The sequence below is a fragment of the Brassica napus genome, chromosome C6 (assembly GCF_020379485.1).
Source record: "Brassica napus cultivar Da-Ae chromosome C6, Da-Ae, whole genome shotgun sequence".
Taxonomy (NCBI): Eukaryota; Viridiplantae; Streptophyta; class Magnoliopsida; order Brassicales; family Brassicaceae; genus Brassica; species Brassica napus.
The window spans coordinates 26,367,625-26,392,751 of record NC_063449.1 but is presented as its reverse complement, the minus strand read 5'-3'; the positions used below and the strand labels follow the sequence as shown (position 1 = coordinate 26,392,751).

The window sequence follows — 25,127 nt, the reverse complement described above, 5'->3', positions numbered from 1 at the left end:
TATGTGATAGATGAGACATTAACACATGGACAATGAAAATCAATCAACCAACAAATAAATAAAAAAGAAAATACTTTCCAAGTACAATCGTATACATTACAAATCGTGGCCAAATCATTTTAATAACAAAAATATGTGAATATAAATACAACCAAAATGGAAAAAAAAACTAATACACCTCAAACGCACAAAACCTACAATGTTTCTTATTTCTCTGGATTTTTCTTTCTCCACAATTATATGAAACACAGTTAAAAGAACGACAAAGAACTTTTTTTTTTTTAACTCAAATGCAAGAGGCAACGCTCTAGTTTATAAGATGAAACACAAAACTGAAACGTAAAGAAACAAAGGCCAACACCTAGAAAAGACATCACAAACATTAATAGAAAACAACATAAACTCACCCTAAGGGAAGGCTTTAAGAGTTAACGAACGTAACCTCCGTCTGAATGAGATCATGTAGCCATGACGGGCCACCCAATGCAAGATAAGACTGTAACCGCCCGTCCCTCAGAACACTTTTTGCTATCTCTATTGCCACCTTATTAGAGCCTCTTGATTCTACTTCAAAAGCTATGACTGCAAATTCCGAGCATAATGTAGCAATTTGCTGAAGTAAGCATCGATATCTTGGCCATCGTATAGGAGAACATTTTTTTTTTAAACTGGCTTTCGTATTAAAATTTAACAAAGGAAAAGAAAGGTTACAGAGTTCACAACGACAAAGAACATTCTCCACTTCTCCAGCTTCAAGCCCTTCATTTGTTTTAACAAAGACAGTGTTAGGGCTCAGAAAAACGGTATCTTGTAAAGCAAGGCAACACGGAACAGAGAGGGGTAATCCTTAGTTTTCATTACCTCTATTTACGAAGCATTGGGGAAGTAGATTAAGGAGAGCTTGCTCCATCTTCAGATCCTGCGTTTATGTTCATGACACTGTCCATACTCCATTTTTCTTCATACCCTTCAGCTTTTTCTTCATCATCACTTGAACATCGATCCTCTTGATTCTTGCCCATTTTTTCTCATCCTTGTTAACACCATTGTCATTGGTGAAGAAAGGGTCAAAAGGACGGATGATTTCCTCATTCACATTAGTTAGCTTCCAATAACCGGCGAAATTCCAAACGATCTTCTGTATTTAAGGATTCATATATATGTGCTTCACATAAATCTTTATTTCTCCTCTTTCAAATTTTTTTTTTTTTTTTGATAAACCTTATGAGCTGATCTGGTCGGCCTCGGGAGAAATGCACTTAGTACTACAGAGTAGACTGGCTACCACACTGCTTGGTCCGAGTTTGGAATACCTTCCGACTAATGCCAAGGGGTGAACCGATCATCTATTACGATCCACCATGTAAACCACTTGGGCCGAAGCCCAAATACAGATTAGCCAAGTGATGATAATTTAATTCCCAGGGGAAATCGAACCCAGAACTGATGTGGGTACACACCTTTTTTTGTGTATTATCTCCTTTTTTTTGTCAACTTTCTTTTTTGTCAACAAAATATACTATCTCTTTTCGACATAGATAAATATTTTTTAAAAAAAATTGTTTCACAAAAATATATCTTTTATGTTTTATATAAATTTTGTTGAAAAATGATAATCACAGAAAATGATATATTTATAATTCAAATGTAATTTTTTTAGTGTGTAAACAAATGAAAATTTTATTTTTTGTAGAATGAAAGATATACTAAACAAATAAAAAAATTATAATTAGTTGAGATTAAGCAAATTAAAATAAAAAAGTTAGAATTATGGAGAATTTAACTGTTAAAAAGAACAAAAAAAAGGTTTTCATCAAGTTCCATGCTGCAGTAGCAATACAACATACTCCATCCATTCCTTAATGATAGACTTTTTAGAAAAAAATTTGTTTCAGAAAGATATATTTTTGTGTTTTCAATGAAAAAATTGTAAACTTCAAGAAAATTAATTGATTTTATTGAATTACTATTAGTTAAAAGATTGAAAATTGAAAATTACATAAAATGATACATTTATTATGGTAGTTTAACGTGTTTTTTTAATATGTGTGAAAATACTGAAAAGTATATCTTTTAAGAACAGAGGGAATATTCCTTATCAATGAGTAAATATTTTTGTTGCATGCTGGGACTACTTTCGGATAAAGTGGTGAAACAATTTTTGGTGGGTTTTTCGATGGAGATGTTTGCTAGTATTAAATTTCTAAGGGTGATGCAGATGAAAATGCAGATCAAACATATGAGTATTTAAAATGTATATTAAGTAGATTATGCATGCAGAATAAACATATATATAGTTTTTTTTGTAAAAGATTAAACATATATATAGTTTATCAAAATAACTTACTGTATTATTATATTTGACTGAATATCGTTATTCAAAGAAAAAATATTTGACTGAATATTTAAAATAAAATTATGTAAATATTAAACATAATTGACTGAAAACACTTATTAAAGTGTACCTTTTATTTTGGATGTGAAGATAATTTGAATAATATAAAAACTAATTAAACACAAAATAAAAAATATAGACATGTACTATAATATATATGTAAGAACAAATAAAAATTATGTTCAATATTTCATTATCTAAAAATATTAAATAATTGTAAAATATCTACTTAAATTTCCAACAGGTTAGTTTCTCGAACCAACCGAGATGGAGGAAGAGAGTGAACATGGAAGAATACAGCGTTTTGTGAATGGGAGCTTCTTTTGCGAGAAGGTCCGCTCGAGAGTTCAAACATCGAGAAATAAAACCAAAGGAACAACAAGTGAGCTTAGACACTGGCGAACCTAGGTAGAGGATTTTGGGTGCACTGGCCTAGCATTATAGAAAGCTCTCACAAGGAGCATTTCCCTGGCTGGCTCCAAGGAATAAGGTTAAAGATTTTCATTGCTAGACAAAGGGATTAGATTTTCTTATTTTATATTTTCATTTGCTCAGCAATCGTGCCTTGTCGTCGATTAAGCACATATGCCGATTAGAAGGGGGTGGGAGAGCTTGCGACCAACCGTGGGAGAGCTTGCGACCAACCGACATGGACAAAATTTAGGTCATTCCCTAGGATGAACTTTTAAATTCATCACTACTCTTATAACCAATCAAAGTGTCAGTTAAATTATTAATAAAAATAGAATAAAAATATTAAAATTTCTATAAAAAAATCAAAAATAATTAAAAAAAAATGATGCCACTAACAAAACCCTAAATCTTAAATTCTAAACCCTAAATCTTAAACCCAAATTCTAAACCCTAAATCCTAAATCCAAACTCTACACCCTAAATCTTAAATCCAAACTCTAGATCATAAAACCAAACCCTATACCTAAATCCTAAACCCTAAACCCAAACCCTATATCCTAAACCTGAATAATGGACCATAAACCCAAACCGTAAACCCTAAACCCCAAAGGTTTGAATTTGGGTTTAAGGTTTACAATTTGGTTTAGGGTATAGGATTTGGGTTTAGAGTTTAGGATTTAGGTTTACAGTTTGGGTTTAGGGTTTAGGGTTTAGGATTTGGGTTTATAGTATAGGGTTTGGTTTTAGGATTTACTATTTTTGTTTAGGGTATAGGGTTTGGATTTAGTATTTAGGGGTTTAAAATTTAAGATTTAGGATTTTGTTAGGCATCATCTTTTTTTCAACTATTTTAATTTCTTAAAATAAAATTTAATATTTTTTATTAATTATCTAGTTGGTGAATCTAAAGGTTCACCGTAGAAGGCGAAACTAATTTTTGTTCTTCAACTTAACTAGCTTCCCAATAGTCAATGATACTTATTCTAGTCGATCTTCTGTATTTAAATATTCAGATATGCTTCTTACGTACATGTATAATCTCTTTCATGATTTTTACGTTATGGTTTTAAAAACAGATGAAAAGTACTAATTAATCGAGGTCAAAAATTTTAAAATAATAATGTCAGAGTTTTAGAGAATGCAACTGGTAAAAGAAAAAAAAGGTATTGACCAAGTTTCATGCCGCAGTTACATATATACAACATACTCCTTACCGATAAGTCAATATTTTTGTCCGGCATGCAGACAATCAATCTCAGTCATGCACGAGAGCGGAAACTCTCTCTTACGGTATGTGAAACATTTTGAGTTCAATCATTTGAAGCAAATGCATGGGAGATCTTATGAAGAATTTATGAAAAGCAAGTTGATTCCAATAATTGGAGACATAGGAGAGGACAATCTGGGGATCGGATCTGAAATAGCAGCCAAAGTTAGTGGCGAGATTGATAAGTTTTCTGGTCTTCCAACTTAAAACCAACTAGATCTCGATCCGCGCAACCGCGCGGATTTTTATTTTCATTTATTTTTATATAAATATTTTGTTTTCAATTCTAAATTGGTATATATTATAATATATATGTGTCTATCAATTTTAAAACATAATAAGTTTACGGTATATTTTTTCATTGAATAGATTGTTTCAAACTTTCACATGTATTTGTATCTTCATCTATATATATATTTTTGGATTATTATTTCATTATTAAAATCGTAACTATATATATAAAGATTAGTAAAATATTGTTTTATTGTCATATTCAAAGATATTGTAACATTTCACAAATTTAGAAAGTTTTTTAAAAATTAAATTTTTTCCTTCATAGATTTATATTATCGAGTAAATAATTAAACATTTAGTTTTTGTTTAATGTTTAAAATAAACTATATAGTTTAAAAAAAAAATTCATTGGTTTAAGGTAGTAAAGATTAATCATTGTTAGATAATATGATTTTTTTATTTTAAAAAAACTTTATAATTTTAAAATTTAACATCGACAAATATTTAAATAATTAACATATGGAGATATAATATTACAACATTAAATTATATCTATTTAATTTATACTATCTATAAATCCAATGGATCATCTATTGTTTAAATCCAATTATTGATAGCTCAATAAAAATTTCTGGTAGATCCAAAATTTAAATGATAAGATTAGAGATTAAATTTAACATGACATTTTAGAAATAGGTCTATTAGGTCCATTTTTAAAAAAATCACACATGAATCAAAGTTGTGACTTCTGTTTTAATATATAAGATTGAGATCTTCTATATAGGTCCTTATATATTACTCAAGTCACTTTCACTTTCATATTTCTGATGTGGGATCTTCTTTCCAATACCCTCCCTCGAGATAATGGTGCGTATAACCATTAATCTCGCATAATCCATCATATCCCCTCCGATATCATGCTTTATTTTCTAGCGATCTCAGCAGAACTAAACCTTCTATGGGCCATCAGCTAATGGGATGATCGGACCACTGTCCGGGCCGGATTAATGGATCAGTGTATTGGGCCCGCTCTGATACCATGATAAGTTTCCTAGGCTTCCAACTTAAAACCAATTAGTCATTAGTGGATTGGCCCAAATCTTTATATATTACTCAAGTCCCTTTCATATTTCCAATGTGGGATCTTCTCTCCGACATTTGACGACAGCTGTTTACTATGTTTCTACTTCTTACTCTGTAATTTTCTTTTTTTCTGTTCTACTTGTTTACTTACAAACAAACAAGTTGCTGCTAACCCAAGCAAACTCATACAGATACGACCTTTCTTTAAATGTCAACGCTCTTGGACCTGGTCGGCTCTTGAGCTTTGCCAAAGACTGCAAGAAACTGAAACTCTTTCTCCATATCTCAACTGGTATGAGTTTATGTTTTTCCTATAAAGATTATTCCACATGGTTTATTGGTTCATTTCTTCAAACATTTTCTAAAATAGATGCAACTGATTTACTAAAACTGAATAAATTTTACATTCATTCGAAAAAGATCAGCTCTACCTTCTGATTTCTTGATTCATGTTTTTCTGGTTTCTAAAAATCAGGATGAGTGATCCAATAATCTTGGCCTATGGCGAAGGCCAGATTTCTGGCATCTGGGGAGATTCTCAATCTTTTGCGGACATTATACCTGTTGATATGGTTGTGAACGCAACAATAGCAGCAATGGCAAAGCATGGTTGTGGTTTGTCCGAGTTCAAAGTTTACAATGTCACTTCTTCTCATGCGAATCCCTACGAGTTGGCGAGTTGATGGACCTCTGTTATCAACATCTGTATGACTTTCCATTGACAGTGATAGACTTAGCGCGAATGAAATTCCACAGTTCCTTAGAGCGCTTCACCTCCACTGTATTCGACATAATAGCAAAACAGGAAAGAGAAACTAAGAATGAAGGAAGAGAAGCAGAAGAGTCAAATACCACATTGAGCTTCAGGGGAAGAAGGATACTAAACTATTTTGTGTCCCTAGCAAGAACATATGAGCCTTACACATTTTTTCAAGCTCGGTAAGTAACAAGCTTGGACTTCTTTTTTATTAAACAAAAAGCTATTAGATTACTGAATATTGGTCAATATCCTAGGTTTGTTGACACCAATACAAGGAGTCTTATTCAGGAGATGTCAATGGAAGAGAGAAAAATATTTGAGTTCGATATCAAAAGCATTGATTGGGAGAATTACTTTGTGAACGTTCATCTTCCAAGTCTCAAAAGAGAAATCTGTAAGGAAAAGTCGAGTTGAAAGAGAGTGATCTGATTGGTACAACTGCTTGAGTTCACCAAGTGTATCCCCAATTGTTTATTTATTATTAAATTTTCATGTAAATTCTAAGGGACAATCTGCTTAATAACTATAAAATTAAATATAACTTGAGAAATAATTTCAAATTGCACTAAAACAACTTTTTATCGTAAATAAACTACATAAATTAGAAATTATTTATATAAACTATTATTTTATGGAAACTGAAGTATACTATATGATTTATTCAGTGCTAGTTAGTTATGATATTGTGAACTATCAAAAATATTACCTAGACAATTTTACAGTCGATAATCTTACTTGTTTTCTAAGGATTCACGTCTAATTACAGTCTTTTGAAGATTTTCATGCTTGATGATGATACTCGCACAATGGTGAAGAATTTTTGTAACATTTTCCATTAAACTGCAGAATTCGTTTCATAGCAATCCAACTTTGGTGTATAAGAATTAGTGGACTAGTCAATTCAAAGACTACTTCACATACTAATAGAATCATTTATTAATTACTAGGGTTAAGCGCTGGTTTTTCAAATATTCTTTGAAATGATAATTCAAATACATAATTTTAATATGTTTCTTAAGGGAGTTTTGTAACTCTAAAATATTTTTCAATGACACTTTAGGTAAATATATTTAAAGATACATAAATATATTAATTTATTTAAATTCAACCTTGACAAAAAAAAAGTTTCTAAGTTTATAATTTACACATCATTCTAGTGTAAATATATGTATTTTGTAGCCGTAGATTATAGTTATTCAAGTTGTAGATATGGTACAATGGACATTTTGTATGTTATGATTCTGGCTAGAGAAATTCTTTAGGATTTTTAAGAAAAATGTGCCTATTTCAAGACCCATCATAATTTGCGGGGTCTTGTTACCAAACACTAAATAATTTTTAGTGAGATTATTTAATACTGGTATTGCAAAGGGAATGTAATATTCCTTGGAGAATGTAGACACTGTGATTTTTGACTCAGTACAGTCAACTGCATCTTCGCATTTTTTTGTTTGATAACCATGTTCAGTGAACATATCTTATCTTCCCTTTCTTTTTCATAATTCATAATACTTGTAAGAGCTGTATTGATAATATAACTAAAGGAAACATCAGATATAATCATTGATATAACCCTTACTGGTTTAAGTTCTACATTTTTATACACCATCTTAATTTCATTTAGCTTTCAATTCAAGCATTAGCAACAGTGAAAATACTTGGTACTGATTTTGAAAGTGCAGAGAGAGGAACCTATTAGACAGAGAAATAGAGTAATCTTTTCACCACAGTAGCAACCCAACTCCAATACAAATGGTCTTTGAAGGTGTTGTAACTGAAACAGTCATCATATCATATCGTCAGTCTAGTTCACGACTCTTAACGTTTTGGCTATCTCAACACTTCCCCATTCAGTTTCAAGCCACAATTGATCCTTCCATGCTCGTCACTGCCTTCTGAAACTCATCCAACAACACAGCTCCTACTTAATTCTCCCATACAAACTTCTACTCTCTTCAACGGAAAGCCAACATTTTAAACTGATTTTACGATATTCAATGTACTTCTATGACTAACAACTCAGGAAAAGGATGTCAATGCAGCAGCTGATTGCAGCAGGGCTAGCTTCTATGCTTCACCGGTGTTCTTGGAAGAATTTTCATATTTTTTGAGCTTATAGGAATTACTCGATTGAATTGTAGGAATGGTTGCTTCTCCAGATTCTGGCTTAGGAGCTCACGCCAGTCAGTTGCTTATCCTATGTCGCAATCACTGTCATTTGATTTAGATTCCATTTCAGTGATCATCTTCATGGCTTTATCTTTTGGCTTTTCATCTTTCCTCCGTTTCTTCAATAATCTCTCCTTAGCCTTCAATAGACTCTGTTGCTTAACAGAATTTATGTTGCTTCCCCCTTGATTCTAAATTCAATCAGAATCCACCGAGATTGTCTTGTAGTAAATCTCAGCAAGCAAGCCCTATGCTTGTGAACATTTGCAAGCTCCTAGATAGAGCCTTAAGAACCTTAGCCTGCTACATCGACATAGAGAGAGCATGAAATGGTGTGTTGCAATAGCTTAGTTTAATGCGAAACTAAGTAGTACCTAAGCAGATGAAAGCTGCTTACATCTCTCACTTTGGTGTCTCTGACATACAAATAAGTTGTGACCAATATAAAGTTGACTTATGTATTACTAGTAACCTGCATAAACAGATATAGAAACCGGGAAATCAATGTAATACATTCGTTTTATGCAACACATCAACGATAGATACAGGTTTGCAAAAGGTGAGAGAAAAGCTTATGTGTTTGAAAATTTAAAAAAAAATTATCAATTAAACACTTATGACATAATCCTGAAAATATACAGAAACAAACAAATGAAATTTAGAAACAGGTTCGTAAATGAAAGAACAGATATAGACACGGGAAATCAAATGTAAGAGTTTCGTTTTATGCAATATATCAACGATAGATTCATGTTTGATGTGAAAATTAGCTTATGTGAATGAAATTAAAATTTTTGAGAACTATGCTACTCAGGCAGTGGGAACTTACCGGGTAGATCAGTATTAGTGTTGGCTACTACCATAAGCTGATCATAGTTCCTCAACCTTAAGTGCTCTATGCGGACAGGGTTAGATAACTCCACGAAACTGGTTAGGTCAGTGAACTGAACAGAAAAGGGGCTGTCGCTCAGACGGTAGTTTGGGTTGCTTCTTGAGACATCAAATCCACTAAGCTCATAAACAGCACCTTCCTTCGGTAAGTGTCTGAAGGTGTTCAACTCGTGCACACTGATTGGACCCTTTGAGGCGCCGTAGACTGCAAAGAAGACAATAATAACCTTGTAAGCCTTTTCATGTAATCTTAAGTAGAGCTTATGCTAAAGTGATCAAAATAAACTACCTTGGCATCAAGAAGCAGCATATCAACGCCCATCAACTGATCCCCTTTCTTGACGTTCCTAGCCTCCCCAGTAACAAAGGAGTCTGGTATGAACCACTTCCTTGTAGCGTTCAAGTCGAAGAAATGAAGCTGTTGATTCTCCATAATGTCAAAGCTTATATGAGAGTATAGGAGATCTGAAGCGGTAAAAATAGAGGAATCGGAGAGAAGAATCAGAACCTATATATACACCAAGGAGAAAGCCCTGGAACAAATAATCAAACCTCCATTTAACAGAGAACGTAGGGGTTGTGATTATGAATGCCATAACTCATCGACGTTACTTCGACATCCTTTCGTTTGGTTTTCTTTAGATCAAACCTTAAGCTACTCATCCCATGGCTAGATAGATAGATAGATGTACATTAGAATTTAATGCTAATGTACTCATCAGGGCCGACTCAAAGTATTTTAGGGCAGTTTTGTTTTCGATTTTTAGTATCCTTTAATACCCCAGGATGTGAATGAGCTATATATATCATCCATTTGGACCAAAAATGAAGATATGTTGGATGTTAAAATAATAAATACCAGACGATAAACTGCATGCATGCGCGGGTGAGTTTTTCATATTAATGTTTGTTCATTAAATGGTTTTAACATGTTGCAACACTACAACTTTTATCGATTGTAAAATAACTTTAATCGATTGTAAAATGACAAATACAAATATTTGAAGCGTTAACATATTACAGTTCATTTTAATTATTTTTAAGACTTCATATGCACAAAAAGAAATTAAGTTTTGTGGCCGACACAAATCACCAAAACCAGATACGCAACATCAATTGTAAAATGAGGAAAGTGGATTAGGTTTTCTGCTCTCGATTCGTTAACTATTGACTTTCCATAAGTGATTTCATTTTCTACCTCTATAAAATTGTGCTTTCGTTCTCTTTTATTGTTTCACTTATATGAGTTTTGTTTATTTTTTAACTTTTTATGTGAATTCAGTGAATTACATAAGTATCAATTTAAAAAGATGGACATCTTTAAAAATTAATTTCGCTCTAGATACATATTTAAGAATCAAATTTTTGAAGAAAATCACCGGAAAACTCTATTGACAGGTTAGTGTATAAATCTAATATATCGAACTGTTATAAAATATAAGTAAAAACTCGAAATATAAATGTTTGTCTTGTATATATTCACCAGTCCGGTCTAAAAATAATCTAATTCTATAACAACTAAACAAATTAGTTCTTTTATTAGCCTACGCTTTTTAGGTTTAGCTACTTAAGAGTATACAGATAAAATATATATATACATATATATATATATATATATATATATATATAATAATTTACCATTCTAGTATATGTAAACTATGTATAAACTAAGAATTAACTGTTTGATTTATTAAATGATAAACCATAAAAATTATAATAAATAGTTCAAATCTCTAATTCTTACAATTATAATAGCTAGATAGGGTTTTAGGGAGAAACAAATATTACACGAATAATCAAATCTCTCATTCTTCGAACAAACTCAAAAGGAGGTGACTGGAATTTTGTCATGATATTTCGTTAAAAAACTTTTAGGAATAAAAATCAAGATTAAATTATTTAATCTAAATAAAATAATATATATATATATATATATATATATATATAGTGCTTCCAATATTAAAAATCACTTCGATTTGAGGAAGTGTATTTATGGGATTGTCAGAATCAAATAACATACTAGAAACAACATATTTAAAAAATAATTTGTATACATAAAAGTATATACATTAGAGTAAGCACATAAATCAAAACCAATCTTTTTATTTATTTACCAAGTAACCGATTCTTTCACTGATGACAAAAAATGTCCTTGCCATGCAAGTTTGGTATGAGTCAGACTCAATAGAATTTGATCAATCTTTTTTTCTGCCCTTAAGTTGGAGAACTGAACCAAGAATTCTCTTTCTTTATCATCAATCGAATCACTGTTCGCGACCCAGGATTCTATGTTGCATCCGAGAGTGCTTTTAGTACAGGTGGAGGGATCTTTGATCCATCTCGGAGCTGCCTTACTCACTTCATGATCGAGGTGTTGATGTGTACCGAGCAATGTCTAAAACAAGACATTCGATGTGAGTCAAGAGTGCTTACTAATGCACAAATCTTTAGGATATTGAAGAACCTGAAAATATTGAGAGAAGTATGCATTGTTTTAGTTTTTTTTGTTTCTTAAATCTGTTTCATTATATGATTTGTTTCTTACTTGGTTTTTTCTTTGCACCAGAATATACTACTTTAGTTGGTCTGCCATATATATAAGGTAAAATCTCTCGTCCTTGGTTTAGCAATCGTTTATGCTCTTGGTTTATGGCTTGATTTTATAGCTTTGTTGTTGTCATTATGTTTGGCAGGAGTAGGAGGTTGTCAAATGCTCACTTGGTCGTGCTCTCACAAGATTCTTGTCTCTTTGTTATATTTTGAAACTTTGTTGTGTTTTATTTTGTTATGAAATTTTCAGTGTTTTTTTTCAGTTATGATTGGACTATGGAATATTGTTGTTTCGGCTGTGATTGAACTATGGAATGTTGTTTTTCAGTTCTATTGAACAATGGAGTGTTCTTTTCAGATTTGATGTGTGCCTAGTAGTTTTCATTTCAGATTGAGGATTATGTTTCATATGATTTGTTTCATAAATTTTGTATTTTATTTCAGTATAACCCGAACCTAAAAAACCTGAAACCGATAGATATTTGATTACTTTATGGATTTCAGAATGCAATACAATTTTGAACCGAGCATATTATCCGAAACCGAGCGTTCTAAAATAAAATAAAATGGAACCTTTGACAGTAAGCCTGAAAATCCGAAAACCATATTCGAACGCCAGGCCTAGAAGAGAATCAACACATGGAAAATGAAAACCAATCAACCAACAAATAAATAAAAAGAAAATAATTTCAAGTACAATCGTATACATTACAATTCGTGGTCCAAATCATTTTAATAACAAAAATATGTGAATATAAATACAACTAAATGAAAAAGAAAAAAAAAACTAATACACCTCAAACGCACAAAACCTACAATGTTTCTTATTTCTCTGGATTTTTTTTTTCTCCACAATTATATGAAACACAGTTAAAAGAATGACAGAGAACATTCTCCACTTCTCCAGCTTCAAGCCCTTCACTTTTTAACAAAGACAGTGTTAGGGCTCAGAAAAATGGTATCTTGTAAAACAAGGCAACCCAGAACAGAGAGGGGTAATCCTTAATTTTCATTACCTCTATTTACGAAGCATTGGGGAAGTAGATTGAGGAGAGCTTGCTCCATCTTCAGATCCTGCGTTTATGTTCATGACACTGTCCATACTCCATTTTTCTTCATACCCTTCAGCTTTTTCTTCATCATCAATAGAGACCCCAACATGTTTCCCTGAATCTCCATTATCATTTGAAGATCCTCTTGATTCTTGTCCATTTTTCTCATCCTTGTTAACACCATTGTCATTGGTGAAGAAAGGGTCAAAAGGAGGGATGATTTCCTCATTCTGATGATGATGGTGGTGGTGATGACCCTTGGCCTTCAAGTCATCTTCCTCACAGTCATCCTCAAGGTCTTCATAGTTTAGATTCCTGAGAATCTCAGGGAGTGAGTAAGTCTTTCCACCCTCATCAACTATCCTTCCTCCTCCTCCCATTTCAATATCAATCTTCTCTTTTGAGCTCACTAGACTTTCACCGAGATTTGATGTAGGAGTTTCAACCATCATGTAATCTTCTTCCTTGACAAATGATCTAAACTTGTTCATGGATGGAGGAATCTTAGATAGAAATATTTCTCTTATGTTCCCCGAAACTCCTTTGTTGTATGGATTCTCCTTCTTATCATATCGGTAACGGAAGTTCTCATAAGTAGTCTGCACAAAAACAGATTCAGAATTAGAACACACAAAAAGAGAAAGAGAGAAACACAAAGGATGGATATTTGATATTTCTAATCACCTGGTTGGTGCAGATGAGATAGGAATGAAATATAGTGAGCCCACCAACAAACCAAACGGTAATGAAGCAGTAAACAATGAGAATATCAGACAGAACATCTTTGGATATTGCTTTCCAGATGCTAATCTTCTCATCCATATGTCTTTGGAATAAGTTCAACCAAGAAAACACAAACACATATATGCACAAAGTCGTTGATGTTGATATGAACATGAAGAAGAACCGGTAGTTTCGCTGCAAAAAGAGTCACAACATTTTCAAAACACATAGACAACATAGTACTCGAGAATATGTTTACTGACTTACCACTCCAATGCACTGGCCAACCCAGGGGCAGTGATGGTCGAATCTCTGTACACAGTTGTTGCAGATGGAACAATGAGAAGCTCGAGGTGGACGGTAAAGCAAACAAGTATCACAGAACTTGACTTTTACAGTATGGCCATTAACGGTTACATCTTTGACCCTTGGTAACCTTATATTTGGGGTTCTACCGCTAACCCATTCCATGGAAGGAGTAGTTGAGTCAGGCACATCATCTGATTCAGGAGGTCTTAGACTTCTAGGCACAATCCCAGGATCTCTACCAGATGTCATGAACAGGAAAAATATGTCCTGAAAGAAAACTATTCAAACTTTAGTTTCATTAAGACAATAAAGTCATCATCATCTACGGAGTTGGGAAAGAAGAAGACATACCAAAAGGGTGAGTATCCAAGCGACGGAGAGAATTGGAACACAGAGGTTTCGATTCTTGGTGAGAGGATCAGCCATTTTCAAGTACATTTTTACAAAGAACATCACCGAGGGACCGAGGATCAAGATGGTCGATAGGTATAGAGATGATGCATCTGGACCAAAGATTAACCTCCCTCCACAAAGAAATTTCTGGAAAATTCAAAGTCAAAATCACAAATTAAGAACCATGAACAGCTTACAGTAATCACTAACCATGGCCTGAAGTTTCTATATATGAACCAATCAAGACTCAAAGATACTATGAGTATATGAATCAAACACCAAAGTGACATTAGACAAGAACTTACATTGCTTCCTCTCCAAACTTGATAAAGCCTCTTGAGTTTGGTCTCATTCCAAGCCATAACTAAAGGAGGAGAACAGAACAAACAACAAAGTTAAGAAATTTGGAAGAACCCAGAATCAGAAAACCATCGGAGAATCTATAGACAAAGGTGTCAGAGATGGGATCAAATCAGGACAAAATCCCATAAACGGGACAAATCTCTTGTTTCCTCCGAAGAAAGATTCACAATTTCAATACACTTGAGAGGGAGAGAGACAGAAAGATTGGAGCTGTCCTCTCCTCTCGAAAATCACAAAGAAAAATTATTACAGATGTTTCCAAATTGCGATCCCTTTCTCTCTTCTATCTTCTCTTTCTTTATTTATTTTTTCGAAAAAGAAAATATTTTTTTAATTTGCTTGAGATCATGAGATAATGGTCGGACATGGTATGTAATTAAGAAAACTGATTATGCGACAAGGATGTCTGTAAGAAGGGATCTCAGTTTCTTGTTTAGTTTAAGATTAATTTTAATTAATTGTTTAAAGTCGGCCAACTAAATCTATAAATAATAAATAAATGATGCAAACAATGAGCTGTGAAAGGGCAAGTCAAATCATCCCTCAACTAAACGTGCTTCCACATATTTGTTAGTGGTTCTATCTACCAATGCTTTCTCACAAGAAGTTGTAACTTGTAAGAATGTACCTCATTGTATTAAGACTGTATACATCTATAGCCAAAAATGGAAGTCAATCCCCTTTTTTTATTACACAAAATCAGATGATGATAGTGATTAGTGAGATTTTTTTTTTTTTTGTATGATTATTGAGATATTAGTTATACAGCTTTTGCTCAATTGGTAAAATATTTTGATTTTTGGTAAATCAGAGAATTTACTGTACAAACATCTCAATGAATCTTATTTATCTCTTCACATCCATTTTTTTAGTTATTTTAGTCACGGTGGTACAATACTTCTTCTGCGTTATATTCACAAACTTTCAACCCTTCCAGTCACACAGTTACCATAAGACCCAAGAAACACCACTTGTGAGTTATTACATAAACCCTAATAAAAAAGATGGAGACTATGAAATACATCAAACTGTAAATATACACTTATTCTCCTAACTTCTATTCTAGGTTTTAAAGTCTCTACGACGAGTGAAGACAAAGAGAGAGAGGTGAGACTTAACACCTGTTTCGTCTGATCTTTGCCCTATCTTGAATCTCACATTCCAAGGTTTGAGTTTCTCCTTAAGTTCGATAGTTCTTGGTAAACCAAGCCAATCGATGCCGCGCCTGCCCTTCACTGACATAGTGACATTTATCCTCTTGACAGTTGCGTCACTGTTGTTACCTTACTCCAGCTTCTGTACGCGAAAGTTGAGGCTATCATGATCATGCTTGCCACTGAATCAACAATAAAAGGTGGCCATAAAAGCTAGATAATCCTGCCTAGTGGGTGCAGATTATTAGGTAGTAGTGGAAGACTAAAAGCTCATAATCAAAACTAAACTGGACTAATAAATAAACAATAACGGGGGACTGAACCAAACCAAATTCAATTTTATTTCGACATTTACAAAATAGCAAAATTTGAATCCTTTGATCAAACAAAAGAAGCAAAATTCGAAACCAAACCAAACTGCAAACGAGATTGATCCGGATCAAATCCAATCCGTTGGTTAAGAAGACACAGAGAGAAGGGGAAAAGCTTATCCAGAAACCAAACTTCAAATGAATGTCTGAAGGCTAGATCCTTCAATTCGAGGAAGATGGCTCTTCTCTGTTTCAATTCTCTCGCTCCTTTCTCTTCTCCAAGGCTCCAACTTTCGTCTTTCGCTTCACCAGGTACGCATTTTCACTTGTTTCCCTACTCATATGACGTATTGTGGCTTCGTTATTCCTCGGATGTCGGAATCATATTGTATAATCTCCATTACATACCCAATAAACCAAACTCCAGTTCCTGAGCTACTTCAGTTTTTTTAGTTACTAAAGCAAAAAAGTTTCTTCCTCTTTTTTTTACGCTGAAGAGATAGGATTAGTTCTTCATTGAGTCATTTCATCGAACACTTTGTGCTACTTGTGTTTTACTTGGTGTGAAAGCTCTGATCATTTTGTTGGTTTATTCATATGGGTTTCAGTTTTCATCCTTAAACCCAACACCATCGAGTCAAAGAACAGAGTCTCACTTAGTGGTTACAACTTGAGCAATAGCCATGGAAGAGCAGCAATTGTGAAGGCAGCTTCTTCTGGCGTGGACGGAGCTGAGCCCGAGAGCAATGAGGAGGCACCTAAGACTGTTGTCGCTGCTGTCCCAGTGGACAAACTACCGTTGGAATCAAAAGAAGCCAAAGAGAAGCAACTGCTAGAACAGAGGATGAAGATGAAGCTGGCCAAGAAGATTAGGCTACGCAGGAAACGTCTGGTTCGTAAGCGTAAGTTGAGGAAGAAGGGTCGATGGCCACCTTCCAAGATGAAGAAGCTCAAGCATGTTTAGAGATGATTATCATGACTCTTTGCTCTCTTTTTTATTTAACTTTTTTTTGTAATGTTGTTTGTATAAGCATTGTTTTTTGGATTAAAATCTCAAATTGAGTAAGTTCTTTAAAAGGATCCATTACAGAGAGTGATCAGTGTAGTAGATAGAACAAAAAGTTTGGAACTTGCATTGAACCATTTGGTTATCAAGGAAGAAAATGGGAGCGGAAGCTGAGAGGATCAGTGTTCGATCCAAAAATGGTGTTTATGCTGGTGATGTTTGTTGAATCAATACAATAAAAGAATCTAAGAATGAGAGTTAGATTCTTGAGGCTTAGGAGAAATCTTTAGATGAAATCAAATGGAAAAGAACATAAATGAGATTTTATTGAGTAAAGGTTTCATCACAAGAATGGATATAAATGTAAAGTGAACTTTTTCAATTTACAAATCTCTTATGAAAGTATGTTTATTAATCTAAGAAGTGGAAGATCCCCTTTCTAAGAAGGAGGTAGCTCCTTATATATAGAAGGATGAAGCCTAGGGCTTTCTAGCAATATGGGCCTAATTCATTGTCTAATGGGCCTTGAGGGAAGATGCAAATCCACCCCCAACAATCAGTGCTCGAAGACCAAAACACAACCGCAACCACAACGATTGTAGAAAAGTGAAGTTTGATGCAAATCAACTGACAGAGAGGAAGCGAAAAAAAGAAGAGAAGAGAAGCTGTCTGAAACACGTACATGTTGAGTCTGATGGTTTTCAACAGTGTATTAATTATTACATAAGCAAAACAGTAGCAAAGGCAGAGTAAGACACTACTGAAACACAGATTCGGTTTAATGACTTGCCTCACTGGGTTGTCTTCCTAGTAGCAGTAACAGCCACATCAAATCATTTAAACCCTAACCCCTTCTATAGACACAGAGGAGAGATTTGGGAAGCTTTGGGCTTTGAGGCTACGGAGGATAGTCGGAAAGTTCAAGAATCCGAAAGATTCTTCCCTAATGTCTTTGATAACTACCTTTCGAATACATCTCCTCCCCATGGGTGAGAAAAACAGTTTCTCCAAAACTAATTTTGAACGATTTCAATGGTTAGAACTTCTGAATGTTTCAAGAGAAGCAACTCCTTCCAGCTTTCGTCAAACCTAAGTTTATTGCAATGTAGTAACACTAGTGTTCTCAAACTCGACAAACTAGATATTCCATCGATACTCCGAAGATTCCTCATACCTTCTAGATACAAATGCATTAGCTTCTTCAACTTTCGGAGACAAACATGTAGCTGGGAGATCATTGTTCTTGACAAATCAAGATACTTTACCGAGACTAACCATGACATTTCCTCCGGCAATCTATTAAGACACAAGTTCTGAGATATATCCAGAACAACTAGTTTTGGCATACGCATAAAGAATTTACCTGAGATACTTGCCAATGGCATGTTTCCATGGAGGAATAGAGTTGTTAGTTTCGGACACTTTGGACTACCAGATATCTCTCTAATATTATTAAGGGTTGACGTCAATTGACCCCCTCTACTATACGCACCAACACTCGTTCCACCCAGACTTTATGGCTCATCAATTGGCTTTCTAAACTTTGTTTCATCATCAATTATCCACAATTTTTAACAGATAAAAGAAATCACGTTTAATAACTAAAAGTGCGTTTAATTAAAAACGATTGCCCGATTATAGATCCGATTAAACCTAATGGATATTTCGGACCTCAAACAAAAACCGACACAAATCAAAATCGACAGTTTCAAAAATTGGGGATTAGGGTTCATCGATTCCCATCTCAAAAGAATCAGAGAGATCGTGGGTTAGGAAAGTCGATACTCTAGGGTTCTTCGACGAAAATGGAGAACAAAGAAGGAATAGGAGAAGGTTTGATTCCTTTATCTGTAGATTTGGGGATGCATGATGGAGATAGCTGGGTTCCTGTTCCAGAAGAAGGCGCAAATCAAGAGTGGAGCATTTCTGTCACTGCAGCTTCGCCAATAGAAGAGGAGTCAAATGCAAACTCGACTCTTGTTTCCCAGGAGATAGAAAACGAAGAAGGTGAAGAATATTGGGAGTGTGAAATCGGGCAAAAGCCGAGAAAGCCCAACGAAGAAGACATGGAAAAAGATGAAAATGAAAGAATTGGTAATGGTGAAGAAGAAGAAGAGCTGGAGGATCGGTATGAGCTTGAGATTGAGCAGTCGGTGGCAGATTTTGTGGATGAGGAGTTCATTGGGAGGAACACGATTCCAGAAAGCGAAGATGAGGACGAAGATGAGTTTTATCCGAGAGACAGAAAACGCAAAAGGATAGAAGATAAACTTGATGTGGGAACATCTTTCTTCTCTGGTTTTGAGTTCAAAGAGGCGGTGTTACATTATGCTCTGAGCAAAGGCCGAAATATAGAGCAAAGGAAGTGAGATAAAACGAAGCTGAGCTTTAAGTGTGCGATGAGAGGAAAGTGTAAATGGAGGGTTTATTGTGCTTATGATGAACCCACTCGGAAGTGGTTGGTGAAGACTAGGTACATGTATCATAGCTGTACACCAAATGGAAAGTGCAAAATGCTTAGAAGTCCAGTTATAGCAATGCTGTTCCTTGATAAACTAAGGGAGGATGGTAATTTAATGCCTGAGAAGATTCAAGAGATGATTAAGGAGAAGTGGAAGCTAATACCTTCAAGGAATCAGTGCCAACGAGGAAGAACTTTGGCGTTGAAATGGCTTCACAAGGAGTATGCAGATCAATTTGCACATCTTCGAGGTTATGTGAGCGAGATTCAAAGGACCAATCCAGGTACGAGTGTAGTCCTTGAAACCATCCCTAATGCTGCTGGAGAAGATATGCTTGATCGGTTCTACGTTTGCTTCGAGAAGCTTAAAACGTTGTGGAGTGGAACTTGTAGACCTATTATAGGTCTTGATGGAACATTTCTAAAGCAAGAAGTGAAAGGCATATTACTTACTGCTATAGGACATGACGGAAATAACCAGATTTATCCGTTTGCTTGGGCTCTGGTACAAGGTGAGACATCTGATACATGGCTCTGGTTTATCAAGCAACTCAAACGGGATCTCAATCTTGGAGATGGAGAGAAGTTTGTACTTCTATCTGACAGCTCAAAGGTAAGAATTCAACCTTTAAATGCATTGTTTTATCCTATATTAATCGTGACTGCCTGAAGCTTTATAATTATATAACATTGCAGGGTCTCATAAGCGCTATTGAATCTGAGTTACCAAAGGCTGAGCATAGAAGGTGTGTTAAACACATTGTTGAAAACCTGAAGAAGAAGCACAAGAAGAAAGATCTTTTGAAACTCGTGGTATGGAATCTAGCTTGGAGCTACAATACTACTCAGTACGGCGAGAACCTCACGAAGATGCAGGAGTATAGTATGTCACTATACGATGATGTTATGAAGCTGGAACCGAAGAAGTGGTCCCTGCCTTTCTATAAGCTTGGCAGCTACTGTGAGGATGTTGATAACAACGCCACTGAATCATTCAATGCCACCATTGTCGGAGCTAGAGCTAAGGCGGTTGTACCTATGTTGGAGACCATCTGAAGACAAGCCATGGTTAGAATTGCAAAGAGAAACAAGAAGTCGCTTAGGCGCCAGCAGAGGTTTGCAAAATATGTGGTTGAAATGCTAAAGTCTGAGAAAGAAGATGCTGACAAGTGTATAACGACTCCAGGAACTCATGGTGTGTTTGATGTACGGCTTTCAGGACAGACATATGACGTCAATACTAATAGGATGACTTGTACATGCGGGAAGTGGCAGATAACTGGTATTCCATGTGAGCATGCGTATGGAGCAATGATAGATGTAGGCTTAGATGTTGATGAATATGTTTCTGAGTTCTTCTCAACACATCTATGGCAACAAACTTACAGTGAGTCGATCAACACGGTTAGAGGTCCACGTTTCTGGATGAAAAAGGATAAGTACAAGTTGGTTGTTGAAGCACCTGAGCCTGCACTTCCTGGTAGGAAGAAGAAAAACAAGAAAAAAAAGTTTCCGAGATTCAAAGGCAAAAATGAATCGCTAAAGAAGAAGAAGAAGACAGTAGAGACTCTTGGAAGGAAAGGTCGCACCATGCATTGTTCTAAATGTGAAGAAACTGATCATAATGCAGCAACATGCAAGTTACACCCGAAGAAAAAGATCAAGAAAGAGCCTAAAGAGAAGGTACATTCCTGTCACTTGACTTTACTTGTACTCGTTTTGGTAGTATTTTCTGAGCATTTTATCTTTGTTGCAGGAACAAGGAAGCACTTCGGGTCTCAATGGCACGACACACCAATCTCAAACAATTCAAGACTAAGGAGGAGGATGCAGTCTTTAAGCGGTTATGCTAGTACAAGTTGTTTTTTGTGCTGTTTTTTTCAACTTGTAATAACTCTAGGATGCGGTTTGTAAGGATGTTTTTAACTTGTTAAACAGAATGGTGTTATGTCTTTCAAACTCAATTTATCTTCAATTCAGTGTGTTTTAGAAGCTTCTTTTGTTAAGAGATGATGATCAACATGTGACAAACAAAGATAATAGCTTAAGGTTTGGAAAGATTCATCAGCCTTACATCAGTCTCAGTCACATAATTACAACATTATTCATCAATCTTCTCTATTACAGAGCTTTCCACAAAGCCATCCAATGGTTCCAATGCAGCCAACAGGTGCATCTTCTCTTGTCTTCATCATCTTCCATTTCTCGACATCGTCTTCAAGCCTCCTCTGTTGCACCTGAAGCATATGAATCTCATCAAGAATCGCCTCATCCTCCCATTTGAAAAGATGATCTTCATGTTTTCTCTGCAACAAAACCAAACAAATTGTCATGTTTTCTCTGCAACAAAACCAAACAACTTGGCATCCTACACACATCATCTAGTCATGCACATTTATCATTCTTGTTTACTTTACCTGCCTAGCGACTACACATCGATAGAATCTCCGGTACGGGTTTTCATTCGTTTTAGACACGAAAGTTGCAAGCTTTTTTCCACACCAGCAGCTTGTCGGAATTCCATTAACCTGTCGCCTAGTTGTCGAACCGTGATCACTCATCTCTTCAGACGAAACCCAACTCGATTTCTGCATCTCTCCTCTCAAACTCACTCGATGAACCCTAAGCCCCAAATCGATTTCAGTTTAATTGGATTTAGGTTTTGGTTTGTCGTTTTCTGATTTTAATGTTGCGGGTTAGAGTCGGGTAAGGTTTAATCGGATCTATAATTGGGCAATCGTTTTTAATTAAACGCATTTTTAGTTATTAAACGTGATTTCTTTTATCTGTTAAAAATTGTGGATAATTGATGATGAAACAAAGTTTAGGAAGCCAATTGATGAGCCATAAAGTCTGGGTGGAATGGGTGTTGGTGCGTATAGTAGAGGGGGTCAATTGACGTCAACCCTATTATTAATCATCAGTGACATCTTTTCAACAGCACTCCACTTCTCAACTTTCGGTACCTCACATAACCCAACACCGGCTCGCACGATACAATTTTCTCTGTTTTCTCCAAGATCAGATGATATCCATAGAGCCATATCACGAACCACATCATGCATTTTCACCTTTGATTTGTTGCTTCCTTCCTCCAACAACAAACATGAACGGACAAGGTTACCAATTATATCATAACCTTGGTTAACTGCTCTTTCTCTATCTTTGTTTTCACTTATGAATCCCTCACATATCCAGTAGTCTATCAACTTCTCTTTTTCTATCAAATAATCTTCAGAAAAAAGAGAACAATATAGGAAGCATGACTTGATCTTGTCACCTTTCAAGTTGTCATAGCTATACTTTAGAATAGGAAGGATTGGTCATCCATACCAGAAAAATCTGCAGCATACGAATTTAAAATCTGAACTGCATGATGCCATTCTTGTATAGTCCTCTTGCTTGACATGGTCTCGCCAATGACATTGAGAGCTAACGGTAGGCCACGACATTTTTCAGCAACTTTTCTTACTTGTTCAGGAATGCCTGGGTGGCTTTTTAACGTGAGTGGTCCGACCTTTTTCTCGAACAAGTGTCGTGCCATGCTTCATTGTTTGTTAGACACTGGACTTTCATTGGATCATCAACCCCCATGCGACCACATACTTCCCTAGAACGAGTGGTGAATACTACTTTGCATCCGTTTTCTCTTGTCGGAGATGGGACTCCAATTTCTGTTAAATTCACTTTCCTCCAAATGTCATCTAATAACAAGACAAATCTCTTATTCTGCATACGAGCGTGTATATCAGTGACCTTTTCTATTTTCTCCTTCTGGTTCCACTCCTCTCCGCGAAGGCCTAACTTCTTAGCGATATCATCTTGAATCTTCTCGACCCGTAGATCACTGGACACCACAACCCAAATGACAACCTGGACACCATCAACTGTCTCACGAAACTTATTGTTAATCTGTGTGAGATGAGTTGTTTTCCCTACTCCACCCATACCATAAAGGCCCATAATTGCAGTCTCATTATCCATGAGGCGGTTCCACGCCATTTCCAGCATTGTTTCTTGACCAAATATTACCGGTTGTAGAGGCCTTTCCTCCACCACACATCTCATATCTGGCTTTTCAAGCGCAACAGCTTCAAAAACTCCATTAGATTTAAGATTCTCAACCTCCTTCAACATCTGAGAAATCCGTCTCCCGTAATGGAAGCTATATTTTAAGTTTTTCGTACAAACACCACAAAGACACAACCTTTGGAGTTCCATGGTTCTAGTAATATTTAGATCATCAAAATGGTTTTCGATGGTATGAACACTAGTAAGCCATACCTGAACTTCGTTTAGCCTTTGTTGACCTTTGGCTTCTTCCCTTTGCACCCTTGTTAACACATCATCTCGCCTTGCCTTAAGTACTTCCATGGATTTCTCCAGAGCCACCAAATTCTTCTCAAGGTTACCAATATGATTGCCTTTTCTCCAAAGGCAACTACCAGCTCGGTTCAACACTTGATCGCATGATACTTGGATAGAGATACAACCACCCATCAGCACTTAACTTGACGCACAAAGATAGATACACAATGCAACCAAGGACGTTTAATTTACAGTTTGCCAATAAAGAACTATGTTCAAATCAAGTCGTCGGGACAATAAAAATAAAGCAAGTTGACTCTATCCCTTTAAATACAAAACTTAGGGGGGAAATTTTTCCACCACTTGATGAAGTGACATGGAGATAAGACGGAGAAACAAAACTCTTCGTCTCTCGGGCCATCTCCACCAATGACACCAAATTTAGTGTTTTTGTATCAAATTTTTTTGTCATCTTCAATAATGACACCAAACTTACACCAAAAGTAATATTATATATTATTTGATGTTTTTCAGTTTTAAATTTTTTGTATTTCTATTATTTATAATTGATAAATAATTTTTTGTTACATCTAGATTATATTTATATTTTATTATTTGTAAGTGATAATTGTTTTTGACATCAATTGAGAGTGATAAATAATATTAGTTATTTAATAATTTATTTTGAAAATAAAAATAAAAATAAAATAAAAATAAAAATTTAATTTTTAATTATGTGAAAATAAATTAAAAATACAAATAGTATAATATTATTTATGTTTAATTACAAATTTGATAGTAACTGATCTATATTATTAAATGAAACATATTAAAATGTATTTTAGAGATTTTGTGATGAATATTGTTACACCAAATGTGAAAAAAAATTTAAAATACAAATAATACAATATATTTATGTTTAATTATAAATTTGATAGTAATTAAACTATATTTTTAAATGAAATATATTAAAATATATATTTTAAAGATTTGGTGTGATGAATAGTATTACACATTACACCAAATATAGTGGGATAGTGTCATTTTTGGTGTCTTGCTCTCGAGATAAAATTACGCCAAATTTGGTCAGGGGCAGAGATCAATTTTTCAATTAACTACTACAAAAAAAAAATCAAAGACAGAGAAAGATCATGTGCATTAAGCGTTTGAGATCAGGTGAGCGAGAATTAAAAGGAGATTAACTCCATATACTCCATGCCCATTTAAATGAATTCTCAATGTCTTCTCTCTATTCTTCCTACCTTTTTATTCTTGCATTCTCCT

The 25,127-nt window shown here is 34.8% G+C and overlaps 4 protein-coding genes and 1 pseudogene across 8 annotated transcripts; 3 read left to right on the top strand and 2 right to left on the bottom strand.

Annotated features, from left to right (window-relative positions):
- Positions 1-78: 78 nt before the first annotated feature.
- On the bottom strand, positions 79-14,951 carry LOC106406004 (probable protein S-acyltransferase 4). 5 transcript variants are annotated; one of them, XM_048760865.1, is made up of 7 exons: positions 14,546-14,951; positions 14,199-14,387; positions 13,806-14,114; positions 13,500-13,733; positions 12,780-13,414; positions 733-759; positions 79-270 (listed from the first exon to the last, which is right to left on the bottom strand). In XM_048760865.1, the coding sequence occupies exons 1-5, from the start codon at positions 14,600-14,602 to the stop codon at positions 12,782-12,784; spliced, it is 1,422 nt and encodes a 473-aa protein (XP_048616822.1). In that variant the 5' UTR covers positions 14,603-14,951; the 3' UTR covers positions 79-270; positions 733-759; positions 12,780-12,781. The 5 variants fall into 5 exon arrangements, with proteins under 5 accessions (XP_048616822.1, XP_022560343.1, XP_048616823.1 ...); XM_022704622.2 differs by lacking the exons at positions 79-270; positions 733-759 and adding an exon at positions 12,411-12,679 and having other exon boundaries at positions 14,546-14,604; positions 14,854-14,945; XM_048760866.1 differs by lacking the exons at positions 79-270; positions 733-759 and adding an exon at positions 12,411-12,679 and having other exon boundaries at positions 13,806-14,125.
- A 1,099-nt stretch (positions 14,952-16,050) lies between these two features.
- On the top strand, positions 16,051-17,137 carry LOC106404576 (50S ribosomal protein 5, chloroplastic). The gene is made up of 2 exons (XM_013845290.3): positions 16,051-16,380; positions 16,677-17,137. The coding sequence occupies exons 1-2, from the start codon at positions 16,305-16,307 to the stop codon at positions 17,030-17,032; spliced, it is 432 nt and encodes a 143-aa protein (XP_013700744.1). The 5' UTR covers positions 16,051-16,304; the 3' UTR covers positions 17,033-17,137.
- A 2,336-nt stretch (positions 17,138-19,473) lies between these two features.
- LOC125588444 lies at positions 19,474-20,591 on the top strand. Its single transcript, XM_048759784.1, has 2 exons — positions 19,474-20,148; positions 20,232-20,591. Exons 1-2 carry the CDS (start codon positions 19,474-19,476, stop codon positions 20,589-20,591), a joined length of 1,035 nt encoding a protein of 344 aa, XP_048615741.1.
- Positions 20,592-20,600: 9 nt separating this feature from the next.
- Positions 20,601-21,354, top strand: LOC125588443. The gene is made up of 2 exons (XM_048759783.1): positions 20,601-21,218; positions 21,292-21,354. Exons 1-2 carry the CDS (start codon positions 20,601-20,603, stop codon positions 21,352-21,354), a joined length of 681 nt encoding a protein of 226 aa, XP_048615740.1.
- Positions 21,355-22,002: 648 nt separating this feature from the next.
- On the bottom strand, positions 22,003-24,261 carry LOC106403933 (annotated as a pseudogene).
- Positions 24,262-25,127: the final 866 nt, after the last annotated feature.